Source organism: Fusarium poae, chromosome 4 (genome assembly GCF_019609905.1).
Source record: "Fusarium poae strain DAOMC 252244 chromosome 4, whole genome shotgun sequence".
NCBI lineage: Eukaryota > Fungi > Ascomycota > Sordariomycetes > Hypocreales > Nectriaceae > Fusarium > Fusarium poae.
This window is the reverse complement of record NC_058402.1, coordinates 5,361,730-5,385,102: the sequence shown is the minus strand read 5'-3', so window position 1 is coordinate 5,385,102 and position 23,373 is coordinate 5,361,730. Positions and strand designations below refer to the sequence as shown.

The following is a 23,373-nucleotide window of genomic DNA, read 5'->3' as shown; positions in this document are numbered from 1 at the left end:
ATCATAATTGAATCAGTGTTGTAATGTTTTAACCACGATCAAAGTTGCTGTTTTTTTTTAAATAAACAGGATAATAATGAATGACGCATTACCTGCTGCTCTGCATACCATTAGCTTAGTACCTAGGTAGGATCTGGCAGTATCTGATAAGCTAGAGCTGCGCTGGCGTGGCTCGTGGTCCCCTGTTGGCTTGATGTGATAGGCTACAGCGTTGAATGCGTGGCATCCATAGTATCCGTCTCGCTCCGCAAAGTCCGCAATCTACCAGTTCTTTGAAGCGCGCGGCCTGTACTTGATGGAGTTTTGACATTATGAATCCTACTTTAACTCAATTTCTATGACCGCGTGTTGTAAAGAGCTGCCTGTTACTAGGTATAGTTATATACTGTACTTAATTAGTCTACTTACCCCCTTTCTTAGCATTATTCTTGATCCGTACAATCCGATTTGATAGAGGTCAACCTAAGCGCAAATCTGACACCAGAATCACGAACCCTCTTCGACAGCTATTTTCCGATAGAACTCGTTCCAGACTAGGGACTATTAGGTGGTTGTCATACGAATATTAAGACGATCGGACACTTTGAAAACACAAGGAACGTCATATTGGGTTGGTTATTCCGAAATAGACGTAGAACCACTCACGACCCAAATACTGGCGAATAGTGCTTTAATCTATAGTTTTATCTGACCTTTGACTTATGGTCTGATGAACTTGATACTATAGTCTAATCTATATTCTTCTATTATCAATATTTTGAACCATGAGCAATGCTGGCTGAATTATTTTATACCTGTCTGTCTATCTCTCACTGTGGGGTAGTTACCTTAATAGCCACAGCTTGAGACAGACCAATCATAAGCTCACTAAAGATGACTCAGCATGCATCGCGCGCTGCAGTTCGACCTTGGATATTTTCTAGAAAGCGTGTTTCGCAACTTGGTCAAGCCGCATTCAACCTCCATCCAACGCGCATTCAACAAATATCATCACGATGCCCGTCGTCAAAGGAGGTGTTTGGACCAACATCGAGGATGAAATCCTCAAGGCTTCCGTCTCCAAATATGGACTTAACCAATGGGCGCGTGTCTCGTCGCTGCTGGCGCGCAAGACCCCCAAGCAGTGCAAGGCTCGATGGAATGAATGGCTCGATCCTAGCATCAAGAAAATCGAATGGAGCAAGGACGAAGATGAGCGACTCTTGCATCTTGCCAAGATTATGCCTACTCAATGGCGCACAATTGCCCCCATAGTTGGTCGAACTGCGAACCAGTGCCTCGAACGATACCAAAAGCTCCTTGACGAAGCTGAAGCCAAAGAATCATCTAGCCTTGGCCTGGCAGGCCCTTCAGGTGGCGAAACACAAGCACCCAGTGCTGATGATGTACGAAGATTACGGCCCGGCGAGATGGATCCCGATCCCGAGACGAAGCCTGCGCGACCCGATACAATCGATCTAGACGAAGACGAAAAGGAGATGCTGAGCGAGGCTCGTGCTCGCTTGGCCAATACGCAGGGTAAAAAGGCAAAGAGAAAGGCTCGAGAGCGCCAGCAAGAAGAGTCGCGCCGTCTTGCTGCGTTGCAAAAGCGACGAGAACTCAAGACTGCTGGCATTAATATCAAAGTTACGAGCAGGAAGAAGGGTGAGATGGACTATAATGCTGATATTCCCTTTGAGAGGAAGGCATTGCCTGGCTTTTACGATACATCAGAGGAGCAGGCACAAAACGAGGCGCAACGCGCAGCCTTTGATCCTCGAAAGCAACAGTTAGCCAACAAACGAAAGGGCGAGGGTGAGGAGGACAACGACCGGAAGCGGAAGAAGACCGAGAAGGATGGGGCTTCGGAATCACACAAGGCCGCCCTGAAGGCTGGTCAGTTACAAAAGCTTCGAGAGGCTGAACAGAGCAGCAAGCGCCGCTCGTTGGTCTTGCCTTCCCCTCAAGTCAGCGAGAGTGAGTTGGAGGATATCGTCAAAATGGGCAGGATGGGTGAGGCTGCCAATTTGAGAGCCAGAGAGAGCGAAAACGATGCCACTCGTGGACTGGTCAACACATATTCTACCCTTGACTCAGCTACCCCTATCCGCACACCAAGGGCTCCTGAGCAAGAAGATCATATTGCCAACGAAATCAGAAATATTCGAGCACTGAACGACACAAAATCGGCTCTTCTTGGCGGCGAAAACACGCCTCTGCACGAGGGCGCCTCCTCGACTGGCTTTGACGGCATTGCTCCTCGAAAACAAACTATCTCTACACCTAACCCATTGGCAACCCCAATGAGGGGCGATAACGTTGCAGCGACACCTGGCCGACCAGGACAAACGCCCATGCGGACTCCTAGAGACACACTATCACTGAACCAAGATGGCGGTATATCCATGGTTTCTGCCACCCCCAGAGATATGAGAATGAGAGATCTGGCTTTGCGCAACCAGCTCAAGTCGGGTCTTGCGTCCCTTCCAAAGCCAAAGGATACTGAGTGGGAATTTGATATCCCTAACGAGGAGAAGGAGCGCATGCAGGTCGACGAGATGACGGAAGAAGATGCTGCAGAGCGAGATCGTCGAGAGCAAGAGAGGCGACAAGTAGAGGAAGCCCTCGAATTCCGAAGGCGAACCCAGGTCATGCAGAAAAACCTTCCTAGGCCTGCGCAAGTTGGTCTATCCAACCTGATGAAACAGGCCAGCAGTATCACTGATGTTGCTGAATATCTCATCGCCAAGGAGTCGGCGAGCTTAATGGCCAACGATGCCATGAGGTACCCCGTCCCTGGTGGTCAAGTCAGCGGCACTCCTAAGCCACTACAACAGTTCAGCGACGATGCCCTTTCCGAGGCTCGTTTGTTGATTATGTCCGAAACGAAGCCCCTCCCCAAATTCGAATCTATTCAGACCGCCTTTGAAGGTCGCGCAAGCAGCTCATTGCTTTTGGGTCTAGGATGCTACAATGACGATGACGAGGAAGAACAAGGGGTAGCCATGAAGCAAGCATTCGACGTAAGTCTCATCACAAATCTTGAGGGTGGGAATAATATTTACTAACCATTACCCAGGCTGTTCAAGACGATATCATGGCCACCGCCGAGGCAGGAGCTAAGCTTGAGAAGAAGCTATCTCTTCATCTTGGTGGGTACCAGAAGCGACAGAAGATGCTCCGCGACAAGATGGGCGATGCGTCCGATGCATTGGAGAAGGCACGTGTTGCTCTGGTTGGTTTCAAGACACTCGCCATTTCAGAGGACGTCGCTATTGAACGACGTCTAGGCGCACTACGTGAGGAGGTTGGCTTTGTCAACCGACGTGAGAGAGAAGCACAGGAAAATTACAGAAAGGCCAAGGAAGAGCTGGACACGCTTATGGCAACAGGAGTAAACGGAGTGCATTAATTGGTGTGTGTTTCATGACGTATATTAAAAAAATAATGACTCGATTAAGGCTGGCATGCTGGGGTCTAATATAACAATCTGGTTCGCCAGTTGTCATCACGTTTATCAACTTACACACTTTTTTCCTTCCTCCTCTTCGCAATGTTATCTAATATCTGATGCCTGTCTGTTGACATATTTATGCCTAGTGCATAGCAGAAAAGTTGGCTCCCTAAGTTTTAGAGTACAAAAGTAAGTAGCCTAAGAACTATAGTCTAAGGAGCATAAACTGGCCTATTGGTTTTGCCTCTTATGCTTCTAGCGTCCAGCTTTTCTGATACTCTGAGAATGCTTCCTCACCCCCAGTCTCGGCAGCTTTATGGGTATGACAATCAGGGCAGACGCCAACGCCACAACGATGCAGCAGATGAACGTGAGTCGCAGGGCGGCTTCGTAGCTCAGGATGACCTGTTCACGGTACTTGGGCTCAAGCTTGATGATCTCCTCGACCGATTCTCTTACCCGGCGGATAACCTCGTCACGGTCTTCGCCTGTCACGAACTGTCTCAAGTAATGAAGTAGCGCATTCTGAACAACAAGCGAGCTACTCGCCACACCCAAAACTTGACCTAGGCTGCGCCAAAGCATGAGGGTGCTTGTTACGACGGCTTGTTCAGATTGATCAGATGCCGCAAGGATGGCCATGAATGTTCCAGGAAATTGAAAGCCTTGGCCGATCGATGAGGGCATCAGAATGAAGAGGTAGACCCACGAGGGCAAGTCGCGTTGAAGTGATGCAAGGCCAACGGTGCCGACAAGGGTGCAAATGGTGCCGATTTGAACAGGCCATTTCAACCTTCCTGTATACGTGACAGCAAACCCTGTGAACGTGCCTGTCGCAGAGGCAGCAATGGTTGGTATGATAAGTCGTAGTCCAGAGGATGTGGCAGTAGTGAGAAGAACTGCTTGAAAATACAGAGGTCTGTTCAAACAATTAGCATTGGGTCGAAGTATGATCAAGCTTAAGGACACAAAATTAAATAGCCTAAGAAGTATGGTCTAAGTAGCATAAGCTGGCCTACTAATTTCGTCTATTGTGTTTCTAGTTGTCTTCACTTACATGTTAAATAGGATAGAATTTGCAATGAGAGCAGCAATTGCGTTCGAGGCAACGAGGTTGGCTCTGGGAGCCTGGTAAAGAAGATGCAGAGGCATAATGGGTTTATGAACCCACGACTCAACCCAGATAAATAAAGGGAACGTAATGGCGAAGAGAACAAGACTCGCGATGACAATGGGATGTGACCCTGTTACTAGGTTAGTCACACGTATTTCTTGAAGAAGTAGAATCGGCTTACATGGCATAACGTTGCCCCCAAGAGTCTGCAAAGATGATTAATACTGAGTTCTTTTAATATCACACAAGAACTCACCAAGCCCAAAATTACAGATGTGATTGCTGTAGTCAAAAGCAAAGAGCCGCGAAAGTCAAACTCCTTGAGAGCTTGCCACACACTCTTTTTCTGTCCCTGAATGCCCAAGTCATCCGGAATAGCGATCCACGCAACAATCATGCATATCAGAAGAGGCGGGACCTGGATACCGAACTCCCATCTCCAGCCAAGGGAGTCTGCAATGGCACCTCCAGTAGCGGCGCCCAGGGAAGATCCCACGCCATAGTTCATGTTAATATATGACTGGTATGCACCGCGATTTTCAATGGGAACCAAGTCGGATACGATGATGGAACCTAGGGTCATCACACCTCCAGCACCGATTCCACAAAAGGCTCGGCTAATAATGAAGCTCTCGATACTACCAGCGAGAGAAGACCAAGTAATCGAAGCTGCGAATATACCCATAGCTCCCACAAATAACGGCTTTCGGCCCAAGGCATCAGAGAGACGACCTAGGAGGGGCTGGAAGGCGGAGGATGTCAGGAGGAAGGCGGTGGAGAACCATGAAGCAGAATTGGATGCATTGAAATAAGATGACACAACGGGATGGGAGCTGGCCATAATAGTTCCATCAAAGCATGAAATAAAATAAGCAGCCAGAATCTGGGAGAATATAAACCAGAAACGGGTAGGCGAAGTATTATTTAAAAATGGCGAGGGCGCAATGTCAGCCGAGGCAGTTGACCTTCCCGTAAGAGAAAGACGACGGCTTTGGTGGCGAACAAGAGGAGTCTCTTCGTTAGGCCCCTCGTCGTCTAAATCTGTCGAAATCTCACTCTCGTCGTCGCCTTCGGTCACAGCTCCCTGGTCCTCCTCGTCTACACCACGATGAAGGTAATGGCTAGCCTTGTAAGACGAAGGTCTTAGCATAGCACTCTCCAACGACTCAGGCTGCAAAAAGTGAGCACCAGTAGTGAAAGACCTTGATAGAGCCTCATATGCTGCTGGATCAACGACATCTTGGTCACTTTCACTCCCACGAGAACTGGTCCGAATGGGAACTGGCACTGGACGGGGAGTGGGGACATCCGAGACCGGACTCGTCTTTTGCGGACTCATAACAGCTTGAGTCTTCAGTATGAGCAACCCAAGTGTTATCAAGAGAGAAAGAGAAAGAGAAAGAGAAAGAGAAAGAGAAAGAGAAAGGAGAAGATGAAGATGAAGAAAAGGAGTAGCAAGAAAGACAAGAAGGCTTAAAAGGAAATAATAGCATGTCGGGCGACAAGGAAGGAAGGAAAGAGTGGAGTCTCACTGTCGTGATCGCAGACTTTTGCAGCCAAGTGCAGTGGGAATAATGATAAGTGCGCCCCGCAAAGACCCATGGCAGAAGCGGCGCCGTGCCGACTATCTACAACCATAACTTCCTATAAAAGAATCGCCTCCAGGAGTGGTAGGGAATCAATACCCGGCGTCTGTCTTTCTCAAACAGTGTCTCGGTGTGAGTATAAGTGCGAGTGTGAGTCAATGATTGTTGAAGGTACATAGCTATTAGTGCACATCCCCCACGCAGGAAAGAGTCATCTGCACACACGAGCTGCAAGTGGTTGAACTGGAGGGGTTGCCGACTGAATACTACCTAGGTAGGTAAGCTGGTTTAACGATAGAGAAAGTCTACCTACTAAGTAGCTGTCTTTTCGACTTCACTTCTTGAGTTTTTACACTTGGCTAGATAGGTAGGTATTATACAATAGTCAGCCAGGATTCATCTCAATAACTACAACACTCGCGCACACATACAACCTCAGCAAATTGTTTCGTGAGAATAAGTCTTGTCTCTATAAACTAGGTAAGTTAGTCAACAGTGTCAACATTATCTTAACTTCCCCTCTTCCCCTCAAACTATTACCCCGGCTTGCTACCATCCATGCTTTCCCGGGAACCTCCCCCCGGCCTGAGGCCCTTCATGTGTGACTGATCAATTACCGAAGCGGTCCAGCCGCCCCCAAATATCCCAATGTAATATGCAACCCATAAACCCTAGACGTATCCTACTTCTTTATCGTCCCGCTCTGCGATGCCGCAGCCACAAGTATGCCTGCTCCTGTGACGCCTCCGTCGTGACACGGGCTCAGTACGACTCGCAGTGGGCTCTTGTCGCCGAACTGCTTAATTAAAAGCTGGTCGAGAAAGTCCTGACAGTCCTGCAGATAGTCTTGAAAATGGACAATGCATCCTCCTGTGTAGCCTACACCGAGTTCGCAATCACGATCCAATGCATGTGCTCCGTCCTTTGGGATATCACCAGCCAGAGTCAACAACGCCAACGTAGCTGCCGCTACGATAGCAGCTGCTCGAACTTCGATGGCTTTGGCAATACGGTACAGCGCAGTAGCGATTTCTTCAGTCCACGTAAATGGCGGCGACCCTGACGATTCGGGGAATTCTTGTTGTAGACTAGTCATGAGAGCCGATGGCTGGAGAGGCTTAAAGTGACTCAAATAAGTTGTCGTAAGGTTGTGCCGCTGTAGCAACGCCTTTGGTAACGTTCCTGCAGCAATGCCCAAGTGTCCCGTCAAATAGTCAACCAACATGATTCGTCCTAGTTCGCCCAGATATCGACCGGAAGTTAGGTACTCCAATGGTTGGAAGCTGTTCAACTCGCCTTGTTGATCGAGTACCCTGTCCCATTTTGTCACTAATCCAACCTCGTACAATGGGGGCGAGGTGCCATTGATGCTCCATTCGGTGTTGATTGCGATCTTGACATCCTCTGCCTGTTCCGCTGGTCGGGCAACAACACTGGGTGGGCGCTTGGATGGGTTGAGTTGGCTCAACTTTAGGGGAATTGTAGCGTTACAGCCTGTACCTAGAATCAGGCCCATACAGGCTCGCCGGCCCAAGGCTTCATCAAAGTTAAATATGAAGGATACCAGTGTTGACACCGAGTCGTTGGCAATTGCTTCAACGCGAATAGGTGGTAGCTCTGGTGACTTTGCACGGTTGTAGCCATCAGTGAGTCGGCCACCCAGGTCCTGATCGGAGGATATGGCGAAACCTTTCCCCATGGGCATGAGTGTAGCCTGAGAGATCGAGTGCTGTACCATAGGAAAGCTAAAGGTTACTCCAAGTGGCATTGGCTTGTTGGCCTCGAGTTGCAGCGTCTTACATCCATCTTGAACGACTTCGGCGATACAGTTACCGATCCATAGAAAGAGGCTGTCGGGGTTTTCGTTCTTCAGGTGCTCGTCGATGGGCCATGATTTCTCCAAAAGTCTCCTGACTTGTCTTGTAGCAGCGCCCTCGTCAGGTCGTCTGTTGTCAATATGGCCATTGATTTGGTCAGACGTAGCAGATGACGGGGCTTCGTTACCGAGTTGGACAAAACCCACTCTCAAATTAGTGCCTCCTCTACTCTTATGTTAGCTAACTATCTATATAAGGGGACGAGAAGCTTAATTCTTCACTTACATGTCAATGGCCAGATGACTTCACTAATGTCAGTCCACAGGTCTCCGGTCAAGTTTCATTGGAGCATATAACGACTCACCGTCCTTGTCTTCGTTTAGCCTCGGGTCGTAGAATAGCTTCAGAAATAGGAGTTGGTAGGAACTGGTTCTCGGAGTCACTGGCAAGCTTCTCAAACGTTTCAAGAAATTGCTGAGATAGTTGTTCGATCTTGTCGATGTCGACAGATAAGGGTTGTAAGAACTCCTCGATCGATAGAGAGGAAATCATTGTCTTAGTAACTCAGTAGCGCGATGCGATTTGGATGGTAGTTTGGTTGTCCGAATGTGGTAGCGCCAGTTTAAGGTATCATCACAAATATTTAGGTAGGCGGTGGTGGGTATGAGTCCGTCTCCGATCAGGTAAGGGGTGGTAGACATCCACAGAAATCTTCTTTGATCAGGAGAAGAACCAAGTTCGGGCCTCTATAAATACCTAGGTGGGGAAAGGGCGAGGCAACCTAGGAAGTGTTCTAGGAAGCAGCAAGTCTAAAGTTGTGTCAGAGTGAATCACGGTTCGTGAGAAGGTGCAGGTTAGGTCCTCACTTCTGGGCTTCAGGACAAGCGCTAATCAGACGCTCTGATGTAATGACGAAAAGTAAGCCTCCTTCAGTTAAAAACCTGGCCCCTGACTCGATCCTTTGTATATAGATCTCGTACAAGAGATAGATATCATTTTTGTCTTATCTTTTGATATTGATTTCCGTGCATCAACCCAGAAATCGATCCAAATATTCACACGCGATTCACTTGCGGGGTCAGCTTTACCCTCGTTGATAGGGTAGAGGTAGGCTCAAGGCCCCGCTACCCCTAGAATACCTAGGTAATTAACTTACAACAACTTTCTGCTGGGGTCGTCCTGGCTATGCTTACACCTAATATCCGCAAATCGAGGCTGATTCATGATCTTTTCCCAAGGTGAAGCGTGCGTAATGAGATAATACATAGGGAATCAGTTCAATAAATTCACACATATCCACGCTGCCACGTTGTGTTTGACTACTATGTTGACAGCAAGCACCGCACAGTGACATAGCTCATCTCCCAAAACGGCCTCCTTAACCAAACTCGGATAAACAATCCAGCCGCATGTGATGCGCATTCAGCTGCCTGTCATAACGACATATCTTCCACCTCTCACATCAACCCTGGCTTCTCTATTGAATACCCTTATTAATACATCATCACGAAACAACCTTGGTTCGTTATGGACGAGAAACAGCCTTCTCAGAGAGTCATGTTGCCAATCCAGGCTCGCCGTAGTCGACCTACCATGACACTGATCGTCATGGCTATTGTGACATACACCTTTTGGATATGGCAACCCTTCAGGCCTCTCATAGACCACGAGTCTTGGGTTCACGTCACAAACGACGATGTTCAACTCACCGATAGTCTCGTACCTTTGGAAGCACATATCATGAGCAAATGCCCTGATGCAAAGGTAACGCCTTTTCTTGTTGTGTCAAAGTCAAAACATATACTCATTAACTGCCAGGATGCTCTCGAACTATTAATACTGCCTGTCATGCAGCGCGTTCATGACAAGGTCAACTTTACTCTATCTTATATTGGCCGGTACGTCGTTCTCAACTCCCTCCCTTGTGCCGCAACTAATACATAGGTCCTTCAGGCCAACCGCCAACGATGGCGTTGACTGTATGCACGGCCCTTCGGAATGCATGGGCAACATCATTGAACTTTGCGCCCGCGAGCTTTACCCCGACCCCAAGATAAATCTGGGTTTTATTATGTGCCTGAGCCGTGACTACCCCGATATCCCCGGACGATCCCTTGTCGAAGACTGCGCCCTCGAATCCGCTATCGATTTCCAGCAGCTGAACGAATGTGCTGTCAAGGAGGATGGGGGTTATGGTTTGAGTCTTCTACGCCATAGTATCAAAAGGACTGCAGATGTATGTCGATACAAGAAACTAACAGCAATAGAGGAATGCTAATGTTTGCTAGGCCGGCGTTACAAAGAGTGCTACCATTCGTTTGAACGGCGAAATTTACTGCATCCGCGACGGTGGCGAGTGGACCGACTGCCCTCACGGTTCTGGTGTCAACGATCTCCTGATTGCGATTGAGAAGCTTCGCCGCCAGTCTTAAGTGGCTCAAAGATCTCGGTCCACAACTCACTCGCCTCTCCTAGCGTATAGCTCATCGCGATGCCGTCCATTCCCGTCTCGTCGTCTCCCGCCATCGCGCCCAGTGTCTCCATAATATTTTCCAGTCCGACCGCCTTGCCCGTCGCTTGCGTTGCCCCCGCCTCAAGTTGAACGTGTACAACATGAATGTGGAAGTGGTAATACGTTGGCTGGTAGTGCACGTAGAGCTTGAGCTGGTCTGGTTCGATGGACGGATACGTCTCAACGGTGGCATCAATAAGGCGGGTCTTCATGTGCTGTAGCCAGGGAATGTGCTTTTTGCGAAGGTCTCTCAGCGACCAGATGTCCCGTCGCTCAACCAGCGCGAGTAGATGCAGCGCATCTAGCGTCTTGCGGTCCCAGTTAAGGTCCGGCAACATCAGGAAACCTTCGTCGCCCGCCTCGCCCAGCTTTGTTCTGTAGATAACATCTTCCACCTCTTTACGTCCTTCGATAATGTTGAATACCCAATTGAGTCTTCCTTGTTCTCTCTTGCTGAGCATATACGGTTGAATGTGGTTTCTGTAAATCTCTGGTGTTTCTGTGACAAAACGTACCCCCTGCTTGCTGTACTTTTTGATATGTGTCTCGGTGCATGGGTAGATCAGATTGATCTTCAGGTCAGCGAAGAAGTCTGAGTCGTCAGGCTTGCTTGTCCCGGCACCGCTGCGACCCATGTACCAGTGGTATATATCGTTGGCACCCAAGTTCTGCACCCGTGCGAGCTGAGCAGGCACATCGGCGAGGTATTTCTGTGAGGTAGAAAACGGGGCACGCTCAAGGATCAGGAGAGCTGGGTTGTCGTCGATAGATCCGTAAAGAGAGACACGCCGACCTGCTTGATCTAGAGAGCTCCAACATCAACTTGGTGAACTGGAATTGCATGGAGGAAAAGAGAGGATGCTCTACCTTGGTTGAGGACACGGCCAAGCTTGAACTTGGGCACCAGGGCCTCCGCGTTTGCCTTGACATCAGCCATTGTTGATTTAAGAGGACGTCCTTCTCTTGGTAGGTAAGTAAGGCAAAGAGGTAACCCAGAATCACGATTTCTGCCCCTCTTTAACAGTTAAGAACACAAGGTGAAGCACCCCGCGGTGGGGCCGCATGTATTTACCGGACAGGCAGTCAACAACCCCACAGCGGCAGCTAGATCGACTGCGTTCCAGTCATAGTAGATCTAAAACAACTTCAAGACACAGGGTCTGTCGTTGCCGACTGGGATGTTGCCATCCAACGTCACTTCATAGCTGGTGAAATGGCATAATGAATCATCAAAAGTTAACTTATTTACAACATCGCTTAACTAAGTCGTCAGGCGTCATCGTAGCCTGTGATAAAAAGTGCTATGTCTATCGAACATAATCATCAGAAACCTCGAAGACGTAATGAATATGGTAGAGGCTTCTCCATTGTGCCCCAACTGTTTGTTAATCCCCAAAACCTCTCATGCAATACTTGAGCGGCTGAAGAGCCTTTCAAGCTACATCATTACTCGACCTACTGTCGATCCCATCTCCGTAAACAACAGGGTCTGGATGCTCACACCGGGTATATAATTCAGCGCTAGAATTGAAAGTAGAATCTCGTTGTATTGTGGATGTTGGAGAGATGAATAACGGCGCGGTGTAGGTGATAGGGAGGCCGATCGGGGACTGAAATATCTGGCCAGTGATATGACGTGATGATCGATATCCTATACTGTAAGCCAAGATGCCTATCAGGTTTGTGCTGTTGATGCCAACGTCGTATTCAAGGTGAAGACTTCGTGGCTGTATTTATCATCAGAAAGCAGTGAAAGCATTGGAGCCAGATTCCGTTGACCCATCGCCCTCGATGGTCTTTCTCCAATGTTCAGGCCGACAAACGCAGACAAGAGGGAATGCCTTGATCTCGCCTTCCGCCGCCGGTGAGCTGTCACGGCGACCCGACGCGTTCGAGACGCCGCTATCGCGTTGAGCTTGTCGTCGAGCCTCCCATTCATCTGCCCGCTCATTGAGCATTACACCTGTCGCCCAGCCGTCATCCCAAATGCCCACAACCTTGAGCATATCACCACGCTCCAAAGAGAATTCATCGGCTGCGCGGGGTTGGTATGCCCAAAGAGCAGCGATTTTGTCACCGGGATGAATATCATCCTGAGAATAATAATCCTTAAAGAAGGGCAATTGTTCCGATTGTTGACTGGCAACACCCTGCGGTGACGAGAAACCCCCAGCACTAGATGGAGATTGTGGTACAGAGCTGCCAAGGGCCGAGTTACTGGAAAGTGAGCCGGTTCGTCGAGGCCTAGCAGGTGGTGGTCGAAGGATTGCACCGCGTGTTTCGGAAGAAGGTGGGCTGGACGCAAACTCATCTGATGAAGAGTTATCAACGCCTCTTCGTTGATAACCCCCTATTGCCGCCATTCCTCCAGCAGCCGAAGAAGTGTCACGGTGATGTGATGGTGAATTGCCAGAATGACCTTCCAGTGCAGACATGCGCGCTATACGACCACCCGGGAGAACTTCGTATCCCTGGGGGGCTGTTGAGGTTGTCGCTTGAGTCATTGCAGTTGGTCCCTGTCGAGCAGGCGAGGGTTGGTTGAAAATACTGCCTTTCGGGCTACCCGGTCTCCGTCTCCTCCTGAGGCACAGCAGGAGTGCAAGCCCAAGTAAACCTAAACCCGCGAGAGCCCCAATAACGATTCCAGCAATTGCTCCACCGCTTAACCCGTCGCCCCCGTCCTCATCGGTTTCCTCATCCGCAGTGCTTGACTCAGTCGCCGAAGCTGTTGGAGATTCTCGAGAGAAGGTGATGGTGGCGGCCAATGTTGGCAGCTGTACATCTTTACAACGATCCTCAGCGTTTGAATTATAGCAGCAAGTATCGGTCGAGTTAAGGCCACTTGAGCCACAATAAGAACAAAGTCCAATAGTGCTGTTGCCGTAGCCGCAGTTTTCTGACTCATTATCGATGGCTTTGATACACGTCGAAGAGTCCAATGAGCCTCCAGGAAGGGCACAGTTGGTGAAGTCCGCCCTTATTAGCTGTAGCAGGCCGTCTGACGGGTTCGAGCAGATGTCGTCGTCTGATGTCAGATAGACCTCGCTTTGGGCAAAGTCGGCACAATCGTCAGCGCATAGGGGTCGAGACTGTCGCTCAGAAAGACCACAGGGTTCGATAGAGTTCTGAACAATAGCATTGCATAGTACGCTTGTCGTGAAGCGGGCGTACAAGTCGCTGGTGTTGGTTAAGTCGAGGTCCTTACAGCCAAACAAAGACTGGTATCTATGAGTCGTAAGCAGTTGGATCGAGGGGAGACAGGTGCGGGTGTTTGCTTACTGCCTTTGCACATAGTCTCTCTCGACAAAGCCGGAAAGCTGACTGTCGAAAGATGCTCTGTCCGAAACATATTGCAGGAATGGGCTATTTGATGTCAGAAATAGTTGTGCTTTGGACCTGCAAAACTCACAAGAAGTTACGGATGTTGTCCCCTGTGGAAATGGACGCAGATGTAAATGCTGGACACGCCTTGGAGCCCTTTAGAGAGATACAGTTTGAATCTTGAGCTGTTACTAGCATCGGCGACGCAGAGAGCAATGCGAAGGCTGCGATCTTCGAGGCGATGTGTTTGCGCAATTGGCGAGTCCGTCGAGGGCCCGTGTTTTGACTAGGCGCAGCCATCTTGATGGTTGAGGCGTTGGTCCCGGTTCAACAAGCTGACGTAGAGTAGAGATCGGTGATGTTTTTAAGCTTCAATGGCACCTATATCATGGTCGTCGGTATAGGAACTTGAAGTGAGTGTTTGTTTGTTTTCGTAGAGTCGGGTCAACAGAGGTCCCGAGTGGTTGATGCAGGTCAGTGGAGAGATATTAGGCGGTTGATAATCGTAGCCAAAAACTGCTCTCCGGAGCAAACGAGTGTGTGAATGAGTGATTGATCGATTGATCGATTAGTTAAGTTGAAGAAAAGAGTCGAATTGTTGGCGCAATGGATTTCGTTATACGGTCAAGCGATAGTGGCAGTTGGTCGAAAGATTAAATTACGATTAGTTTCCCGGGAAGGAAAGAGCGAATGTCGTCAAATGGAGAAAATTAAAGAAGGTGAGCCTGGTCCACGAGAGTCGAGTCGAATCAATCCCTTGGAGAAGAAAGCGAACTTGACAGCTCAATCCAACCTTTTGATTGTCGTTCAGGCTCGAGTTGACTGAGCGTGTGTTTGATAGAGGAGAATCCAAGCGATGAGACGCACACACTGGCTGAGTACGAATGAGGAAGGAGGAAGAGAGGGGAAAGAGGAAGAAAAGAGAAACTCGATGTCAAGCGAGAAAATCCCAGTGAAGCCAGACCCAGCAGCTGTGGACGCGACGCTCGGGCTTGTGGTGAAGAGAGTTGACCTGCCCTGGTCGAAATAGTAGGGGGTTCTAGGGTGGTAAGAACTAGTTACCTGGGGTCTTTGTCGGGAACGAACGATATCGCGGGTCCGCTCAGTGAGACAGAAAGAAGAGACAAGAGGAGAAACACTATGAAGGAGCCGAGCATAAAACAGCGAAAATAGTGCTGGCGCTTGGTGTTTGATCCATGCTTTTGCCCAAACAACTAACTGGAGGGAAATGGCGATAGCCAGGGTGAGTCGGGTCGTGCTAATCCCAAGATAGGTTAGATCAGGTCCAGCAGGCGACAACGGGCTGGATTTGTATGTACCTTGCCCATACAGTTAGTATTATAATGATACATTTCCCGCTCAGCTGGATCTAGACGTGTTTAATCTTGCGGAACAGGGATCAAACGGAAGCCGAACAGGGTCCAGGTAGCGTCATTAGACCTATCCACCACTTAAATAACGCCTTGCATAACCTCCACCGGGCATGTCTGAACCTCTACGGGCCGCTTGGACACAGGACCAGTGGTTGGGATCGCTAGAAGACCCTCAACAACACCACGATTTGGGTATTTATCTCATCTGAGCATTTTGAGCTCTGGTATGGTTACTCGAAAACTAATTGTTACACAAGCAAGGCTGTACGATGGAATCTACAAAGAGGCAATCTTTCCAGTAGTCAGATTTTGCGACAATCGCAATAATATCGTCTGCAGGCCTTCGTCACTCGCTTCCCCCCTCGCAGCAAAAGGTAGCAGATCGTGACCCATTTCTTGTCTTGATTCAGATTCAAATTTGACTTTTCTGTTCCTAGATGCGTTGGACTCCACGTGTACATACATGCATACTACAAATCAAAGAATCATGGAACCTGCAGCTCAATGAAATCTCATCCACATTTGTTTTGACGCTGGTAGTGTCCACCCAATAAACAAAGGTCGATACATCTCCTTGCATACCTAGTAGACAATATGAATTCTCTCTCTGTTGCACGACTACCCACGCGCAGTAGCGAGATCAGGTCTTCGATCAATTTGGCGAGGCATCTGTGTTTTTTTTAGTGTCGTTTGAGTGTTTTCATCGCACACATGATGTACAGGATATGCAAGAGGCAAGGTAGTAAATAAAACTTGGCGATCAAAGCAACCACACGCAAAAAGGAAAATACTTGGCCGAAGAGAGAATGAAACACTTCGGCTGTAACCCTTTCACCGTTTGAATGTGGCAGCAGCCACGAAGATCTCGGCCGACTTTTATTGTTGTGACCGACTTGACAAGTGGCTGAGTTTCTGAGACAACCCCCAGCTCAATCTTATTATCAGCTCTTGAGTTTGGTATTCGCCTTCATATACGGGTTGTCAACAACTCTGACTCAATGACTTGCGGTATAACTATAACGCGAATATTTTTCTTCTTCCCCAATCGCATCTCCAATCTTTAAGCTTGCGCAATGACAGTTTCAAGACTGCGTCGCCGCGCAGCGTAACATTGTGAACTTAGCCTGTTCATTCTGTCAAGCTTGTTGTGCCTCTTGCGTGCTCTAGCGAGAGGGGGACCTTTTGATAGCGCGATCCGTTGCATGTACGTAGTAGTAATTGATTTTATGATGGTGCGCATGCACAAACGGGCTTGTGGTCTTGTGTCATGCACTCTGAAACGCATGATATAATGCAGTTGGGATGAAGACCAAAATATCACAAACGCCTCCACCACTGTGTTCGTCTGAGCTTACCCCATGAACTCCAGGATCGCTTGGAAACCCTCTGTAACTGTCCAAGCCGTTAATTAAACAGTGTCAATCACAACTACTATGCACAATACAACAAGTCAGCACAGCACAAGCCCGGGTCGCTGCAGGCGTACATAGGTAATTTCCCACCCTTGTGGAATCCCCTGCTCGTCCCGGAAGCGCTTTTCACTGGCTTTGTCATGCCACGATACTACCCTGTCCTCCGTCGTTCTTCTGGCGGAACTCGTTGAGGAGATGTGCGCTGTCCCGCGTGCTAGTTAGCCATTAGTTACCACTACCGAACAAGCGAAGTTGTCTTGTCGATCAGCAGAGTCCGGCCTGTCTGGATCGTAAGTTGGGCAATGGTAGAGGCGTTTCTAATGACCTAGCGGTAATATCATCTCAGTCGAGAGCAAGGCGTCAACAAGGCATCATAGTTTGTCCATATAATGCTGAGTGCCGAAGCTTTACCTTGTTATCAATCATGCAGTCTAAACACTGAGTATACTATGTACATGAAAAACGACCACTAGTATTATATATCACTATCAAACCGATACAACAGTGCTTGTTAGTTGTGAAGTGAGTGCGGAAGACGATCATTGGCTGTTATCAAGTTCCTATTCTATCCTATCGGCGGGCTTGAGATACGCTACCCTAGAGCACCACATATTCGAGTTCGCTCCAAAGCAATACGAGCTTGTCGTTGTAAGTAGTACTCAAGACTGGTCTCTTCCTTTTTCTCGGATTAACCAGAACGCAAACATCATGTCACTAAAGGCCAGACAATGTTTACTATACTATGTTTCAGTTGGCGAGATTGCGAGATATCCGGCATTCAAGGAGAGGACTTGATAAGTTTTGTGGCAGTTACATCACTAAACGCTAAGTTTTGGTACTGTACACAAGAGTAAACGATTTCGGAGTAAGGTCTACCTAGGCAGACACATAATTTGATTTACTACATGGTCTCGTTGCTTATGCCCCCGGCGGCCGATTTTTCTGATATTCTATAGACTATTTTTGCCTCTACAACTGTCCCCAGCATGCGATAGGATGTGCATGAATGCTACTCGATATGTCTAGATCGGCCTCAGAGTATGAGAAGATTTGATCGCTAGGAGCATATGAGATGAAATTAGTAGGCCATTTTACTATTTAGACGATAATTCTTGAGCTGTTTGTTTTTGTACCCTAAAACTTAGAAGGCCAACTTTTCTGCTACTTACCAGCTCAGAGCATTAGAGACGCCTTAACTGATCCTAAATGCCGGATTAGCAATGATTTGGTTGAGCCGAGGCATTTGTGGGATAGTAACGTTATTCGGCTCCAGTTCTTCTTTCAAGTACGGAAAACCCCCAGTAAATCCCTCCGCGATCCATCACTCACTACCTTCTCAGTCTCGCCAAATCAACAAAATGACAGTCGAAAAAACTAGCAAACTCTTTACTCCAGTCAAAGTCGGCAGTGTTGAGCTCAAGCACCGAGTGGTGCTTGCTCCCCTGACACGGCTTCGGGCAGACAAGACAACCGCGGTCCCGGTGGATTATGCTGCGGAATACTATGCCCAACGCTCCTCGGAAGGCGGCTTGCTCGTTTCTGAGGGCACTTTCATCGCCGAGGAAGCTGGAGGTATGTCTGGGGTACCAGGAGTCTATTCGCGGGAACAGATCGCGGCATGGAAGGCTATCACGGATGCTGTTCACGCCAAAGGAGGTTACATATTCTGTCAACTCTGGGCCCTAGGGTAAATTCCCAGATCATTCATGTGAGGCAAATTCTGATGGTGGATAGTCGAGTTGCCAAGCCCAGTATTGTTCCCAATGTCTGGAGTGCTGGCTCAAAGCCCTTCGTCAAAAGCACTGGGTCTACAGAGCTTCCTCCCAAGTTTACGACCATGGCCAAAGTTGATATTGACCGATTCGTGGGACATTACCGACAGGCTGCACTGAATGCCGTCGAAGCCAGCTTCGACGGCGTTGAACTTCACGGAGCCAATGGATACGTAAGTTTTGGTATGGTGCGCTCTAGTATTCAGCTGACTGACATTACCCATAGCTTATCGATCAATTCGTGAGTACATTAAATATTCTCTGATTGAGCAGTTACTAAAGTTATCGTAGCTCCAAATCAACAGTAATGATCGAACAGACTCCTATGGCGGCAGTCTTGAAAACCGTTTCCGCTTCCCATTAAGAGTCCTCAACGCTGTCTGCGATGCCATCGGCCCTGAGCGTGTCGGTATTCGCATGTCGCCTTTCTCCCGCTTCCAGGGCATGCGGGAGGCTGATCCTCTATCCGTATTCGTACCTTGGGCCAAGGCCATCGTCAAGGCACAGCCGTCTCTTGCGTTTATTCACGCCGTTGAGCCACGAATCGAAGGAGGCAGTGACTCGCCTGACAGCATCCCCAAGACAGACGACACTCTTGCCCCCATTCGAGGAGTTGTTAGCAACTCGGATGTTAAGTTCATTGTTGCAGGAGGCTTCACCCCAGAGACTGCTGTAAAGCATGCAAGTGAGACAAATGACCTTGTGGGATTCGGCCGTTACTTTATTCGTGAGTCATTTCGTGAAAACCAAACTTGTTATGGACATGCACTAAAGTCTATCTCCAGCAAACCCTGATTTACCAGCGCGAATCCAGAATGGCTGGCCGTTGACCAAATATGACCGCTCGTTGTTCTACACACCTGATAGAAAGGGATACACTGATTACCCAGCATACAACCTTGGGGCACCTAGACTTTGACAGACGAGAAACTAGACAATGGCGAACATTGATAGGGTATTGAGGCAAGAATATGTATCGTTTTAAACTCTCTGATAAATCCTTCAGCTGATACATATTTGTACGAAAAATAAACTCAAAAGTCGACGCAGGTCTGAGAGATGTGGTACGTCTTCTACTGTCTGAACTATACTCTTAGGCCATTTGTTTCAGTATCCTGATTGATTAGGTTAAGTTTTCATTGCTATTAAAGCTTGGGTAACTTTTCCATTGTCCACCATGATATCCTCAGATAATTGAAAGTCTACCAGCTACCTAAAGTTACTATTAATACCCTTATATTAATTAACTCATACCTAATCAAGAAAGTCAGTAGGTAGATTCTCCTAAAAAGACAGCCGATGCTCTCAGTTTCCCCTGTTTCCTTTCATCACTGACACAGACATAATAATCACCAATGAGCAAATACTCATCCCGACAGTCACCTGTATGAGACGCGATGTTCCCGATTCCAGATTCCATCACACACCTCTATATAGGAGTCCAAGACTTCTTTAATAGAACCCAGAGATCATGGAAAGCTGCTTGTGCAGCTTGGAACGAAGTCCCAGAAGCTCCAATCAAGGCACTGTCAGCCCAGAGACCGAGAATCATTGTCGGTCACCGATCGTCGGCGATCATGCGCGCATTGAGCGCGCTTGGTGCGCCTCGAAGCGATTCGCGACTGGTATTTTGGACTGATGCTTCTGTAAAAAAGGCTTCCACAGGATGGGCGGCCGTGTTTCGGGAGGGCTACACCTGGGTGCGCATCATGGCAAGAGGGCCGGGCGGAACATCGAGCAATATCGCGGAGCTTCAGGCCATAGGTCTTGCCCTTGACTACGTGATACAATTCGTTGAGAAGAAGACGGAGAGCGACGAGAAGGGGCGACTGCAAATCCTTGAAGTGTACACCGACTCGAAAGTCGCGTTGAACTTTTTGAGAAAGATTCTATCAGACTTGCCACCTTGGGACATCGACGAAATCGACGACAGCGACGACACCAAAGCTAATCATTACAACAAGAAGAAGAGGGTATGGCTGTTGACCCAGATGATTGCGCAAGAGGTGGGTCGCAAGGCCACAAAGCTTCAAGAAGCTGGCGTGTGTATCGAACTGAACTGGGTGCCTCGGGACACAGTTATTGGCAATAAACTTGCTGATAAGGGGGCCGCTCTTGCGAGAATGGGAGTTGGATGTGATTATACCCTTAACAATGCACTCATCGAGTTTCTTCCAGCCGATCCTGTTGGAGAAGGAGACGAGGACCAGACGAGTGTGTGCTTGTAGGTTACATCCTTTGTTTGCATCGGTACTCTTCAAATATTGACTTTTAGCAGAAACCACGTTTATAGGACCGTGCCGCAGAGACGTATGGCGGAAGAAATTGAGTCGACAATGAAAGAAAGACAGGCAAAAATAGAAGAGATACTCGCAGCGACGACCCAAGATGTTGCAAAAGAACCTTCAACTGAAGCAGGTACTTGGCAAAGGCCAGAAGCAGAAGCAGAAGCAGAAGCAGAGGCAAAAGCAGAGGCAGAAGCAGAAGCAGAAGCAGAAGCAGAAGTAGAGGCAGAAGCAGAGGCAGAAGCAGAGGCAGAAGCAGAGGCAGAAGCAGAGGCAGAAGCAGAAGCAGAAGCAGAGGCAGAAGCAGAGGCAGAAGAGGCAAGTTGGCAAGACAGCGACTTCCAAACGTATGCCAGTTCCTGGACTGGAGCGGCAGTCGAAACTGTCGGAGTCACATGCGAGGAAGTACTTGAGGTTACTGGACAAAGATCTGAAGTTGGAAATAATTGGCACAACGACGACGCTTTGCCTATAGATCCGCAGCTGCACCTTTCATTGCCAGAGATGATCAGTGTGGCGACCAGCAAAGTGGCAGAAGAAGAGACAACTCAAACTACTGGAGAATGGACAACACCAGCACCAGAGACAGAAGGACTGGCAAATTAGTGAAAAAACGCCTTCCGGATGGAGATGCAGTTGTTATTTCAAGACCTGAAGCTTATGCCTCATAAGGCTGAATATAGGACGGAAATATAACTACCTCTAATACCTACTAGCTTTATGCCATGGTAACATTTTTGCCAATTCCTAGTCAGGAACAACCAAAATTAATAGATGATTCATGAGATAACGATAGAGTTTTTTTTAGTGCTTTAATGAGTTACTAGTGAACCACAATGAATGATAAGCAGACATGATCATCATCCATGATGTTAGGTAGGTAGGCTATTACTTTCCTCGCGATAACCAGAGCCGCGCGCACCATCGGACAAGTTTTATATTCCATTCCGATATGAGTCTAGAACCTATGGTCATTTAATGAGAAATTGTCCGACCAGCCAAAGGTTAATTAGTTCAAGTCAAAATCACAAATTATCTTCAAACCTCAAGGCCGACTGTTCTAGTCCTCTCTAGCTCACCAATCACATTGGTCTCGCTCCTTTCGCGCTCAAGGAAACCTCCGACATGCCGACTTCGACATTACCCAAACAGGAAACGAGCCAAGGGCGATCTGCCGGCGGTTTCGCGACGCCGATGACCGATACTGATCTGATACCGACACAGGTCATAGGCGATGGATGCAGAAAGATGAATGTTTCAGTTATTGGTTGAGGAATAGGGGATTCAAGTCTATGAGCTACATACCTACATGTATACTTTATATGTTATATATAGCGAGAACATCCTAGCCATAATGTCATTCTCTATTCACCAATACAACAAGTTACAGTCTACAGCTTGATTATATTGAGTCTACTCGGTATTACTCTGTACGTGACTGTACAAGGCGAGTCTGCCTGCATCTCTTCTTTAAAATGTCATCACAAAGTCCAAATAGCATGCCCCTTCAAGGCCCTCCCTATCTCCCTCGCACAGCTGGGCTCGGTGGCCGTCCAACACCGTCCGTCGATGATCCCATCTGCGGCGTCATATTGGCCTTCTTCGTCACAGGCGCTGTCCTGAATATGACCATTCTGCAACTCAACCGTCGACGCTCCCACAAATTTATCCTCTCAGGCCTTCTCTTCGGTTTCTGCATGGCCCGTATCACCGCAAACGTCTTACGTATTGCATGGGCTTCGAACCCTACCAACTCGAGTCTCGCCATCGCCGCCAATGTTTTTACAAACGCTGGTGTTGTTCTCCTTTTCGTCGTGAATCTCATCTTCGCCCAGCGCATTCTGAGAGCTTATCATCCACATATTGGATGGAGCAAGCCTGCTTCCTTGATCTTCAAGTTCCTTTACTTTTCCATCGCTGCCAGTCTTGTCATGCTCATCACCGCTGTCGTATACAACTTCTATACTCTCAACCCGCACACTAAGCAGCAGCTTCGCGACATTCAGCTTACTGGCAGTACGTTTCTCGCCATCCTCGCATTTCTCCCTCTGCCCATCGTCGGACTCTGCTTCATTCTTCCTCGAAAGACAGCCATGGACAAGTTCGGCCAGGGTCGCATGCGCACCAAGATCCAACTTCTCGTCTTCACCACCGTTCTTCTTACACTCGGTGCCGCATTTCGAACTGGAGTGTCCTACAAGGTTCGCCCCGCCAACGACCCAGCATGGTATCACAGCAAGGCATGCTACTACTGTTTCAACTATGTCATTGAGATCATTGTCGTCTTCTCGTACGCTCTCTCTCGCTTCGACCGTCGCTTCCATATTCCTGACGGCAGCCATGCCCCTGGCGATTACTCTACCAACAAGAAAGCCCCCCAAGACCCGATGTATCGTGTCAACACCGAAGAGGAAGTCTTTGGCGATGACGAGCGACCACGAACGGCAGAACAAAACCAGCAAATGCAGAGGCAGTGGGAGGCAAACCTTCAGGCAGAGCGCGAAAAGGAGACTGTTTGAGGTCAATCATTATTAAGACAACGTTACACAAATGTCCTATTTGTAATACTCAACAAGATTGCAGAGGTACATGTGGCCGAAATCATGTGCTACTGTCTTTAGTAAGACCATGGTAATGAGTAGCAAGAAAGATGACTTCTAAGTTTTAGGATACAAAAATAAACAGTATGGAAAGCCTGATCTAAATATCATAAGCTGATCTACTAATGTCGTCTATCGCGTTCCCAGC

General features: G+C 48.3%; 9 protein-coding genes across 9 annotated transcripts; 5 read left to right on the top strand and 4 right to left on the bottom strand.

Moving 5' to 3' along the window:
• Positions 1 to 995: 995 nt before the first annotated feature.
• Positions 996 to 3,391, top strand: CEF1 (Pre-mRNA-splicing factor cef1; the record flags this gene model as incomplete). Its single annotated transcript, XM_044856198.1, has 2 exons — positions 996 to 3,002; positions 3,059 to 3,391. 2 exons carry the CDS (start codon positions 996 to 998, stop codon positions 3,389 to 3,391), a joined length of 2,340 nt encoding a protein of 779 aa, XP_044703511.1.
• A 184-nt stretch (positions 3,392 to 3,575) lies between these two features.
• Positions 3,576 to 5,886, bottom strand: FPOAC1_011830 (uncharacterized protein; the record flags this gene model as incomplete). The annotated part of the gene is made up of 5 exons (XM_044856197.1): positions 3,576 to 3,602; positions 3,731 to 4,352; positions 4,491 to 4,677; positions 4,729 to 4,753; positions 4,804 to 5,886. The coding sequence occupies 5 exons, from the start codon at positions 5,884 to 5,886 to the stop codon at positions 3,576 to 3,578; spliced, it is 1,944 nt and encodes a 647-aa protein (XP_044703510.1).
• Positions 5,887 to 6,815: 929 nt separating this feature from the next.
• On the bottom strand, positions 6,816 to 8,502 carry FPOAC1_011829 (uncharacterized protein; the record flags this gene model as incomplete). The annotated part of the gene is made up of 3 exons (XM_044856196.1): positions 6,816 to 8,175; positions 8,236 to 8,253; positions 8,315 to 8,502. 3 exons carry the CDS (start codon positions 8,500 to 8,502, stop codon positions 6,816 to 6,818), a joined length of 1,566 nt encoding a protein of 521 aa, XP_044703509.1.
• A 975-nt stretch (positions 8,503 to 9,477) lies between these two features.
• Positions 9,478 to 10,382, top strand: FPOAC1_011828 (uncharacterized protein; the record flags this gene model as incomplete). The annotated part of the gene is made up of 4 exons (XM_044856195.1): positions 9,478 to 9,714; positions 9,769 to 9,848; positions 9,904 to 10,186; positions 10,239 to 10,382. The coding sequence occupies 4 exons, from the start codon at positions 9,478 to 9,480 to the stop codon at positions 10,380 to 10,382; spliced, it is 744 nt and encodes a 247-aa protein (XP_044703508.1).
• A 26-nt stretch (positions 10,383 to 10,408) lies between these two features.
• Positions 10,409 to 11,399, bottom strand: FPOAC1_011827 (uncharacterized protein; the record flags this gene model as incomplete). Its single annotated transcript, XM_044856194.1, has 3 exons — positions 10,409 to 10,421; positions 10,586 to 11,264; positions 11,330 to 11,399. The coding sequence occupies 3 exons, from the start codon at positions 11,397 to 11,399 to the stop codon at positions 10,409 to 10,411; spliced, it is 762 nt and encodes a 253-aa protein (XP_044703507.1).
• Positions 11,400 to 12,201: 802 nt separating this feature from the next.
• Positions 12,202 to 14,083, bottom strand: FPOAC1_011826 (uncharacterized protein; the record flags this gene model as incomplete). The annotated part of the gene is made up of 3 exons (XM_044856193.1): positions 12,202 to 13,687; positions 13,742 to 13,825; positions 13,872 to 14,083. 3 exons carry the CDS (start codon positions 14,081 to 14,083, stop codon positions 12,202 to 12,204), a joined length of 1,782 nt encoding a protein of 593 aa, XP_044703506.1.
• Positions 14,084 to 17,926: 3,843 nt separating this feature from the next.
• Positions 17,927 to 19,259, top strand: FPOAC1_011825 (uncharacterized protein; the record flags this gene model as incomplete). Its single annotated transcript, XM_044856192.1, has 5 exons — positions 17,927 to 18,255; positions 18,303 to 18,513; positions 18,567 to 18,581; positions 18,632 to 19,067; positions 19,126 to 19,259. 5 exons carry the CDS (start codon positions 17,927 to 17,929, stop codon positions 19,257 to 19,259), a joined length of 1,125 nt encoding a protein of 374 aa, XP_044703505.1.
• A 436-nt stretch (positions 19,260 to 19,695) lies between these two features.
• FPOAC1_011824 (uncharacterized protein) lies at positions 19,696 to 21,231 on the top strand (the record flags this gene model as incomplete). The annotated part of the gene is made up of 3 exons (XM_044856191.1): positions 19,696 to 19,718; positions 19,800 to 20,564; positions 20,619 to 21,231. The coding sequence occupies 3 exons, from the start codon at positions 19,696 to 19,698 to the stop codon at positions 21,229 to 21,231; spliced, it is 1,401 nt and encodes a 466-aa protein (XP_044703504.1).
• An 893-nt stretch (positions 21,232 to 22,124) lies between these two features.
• On the top strand, positions 22,125 to 23,144 carry FPOAC1_011823 (uncharacterized protein; the record flags this gene model as incomplete). Its single annotated transcript, XM_044856190.1, has 1 exon — positions 22,125 to 23,144. The coding sequence occupies one exon, from the start codon at positions 22,125 to 22,127 to the stop codon at positions 23,142 to 23,144; it is 1,020 nt and encodes a 339-aa protein (XP_044703503.1).
• Between the last annotated feature and the right edge of the window lie 229 nt (positions 23,145 to 23,373).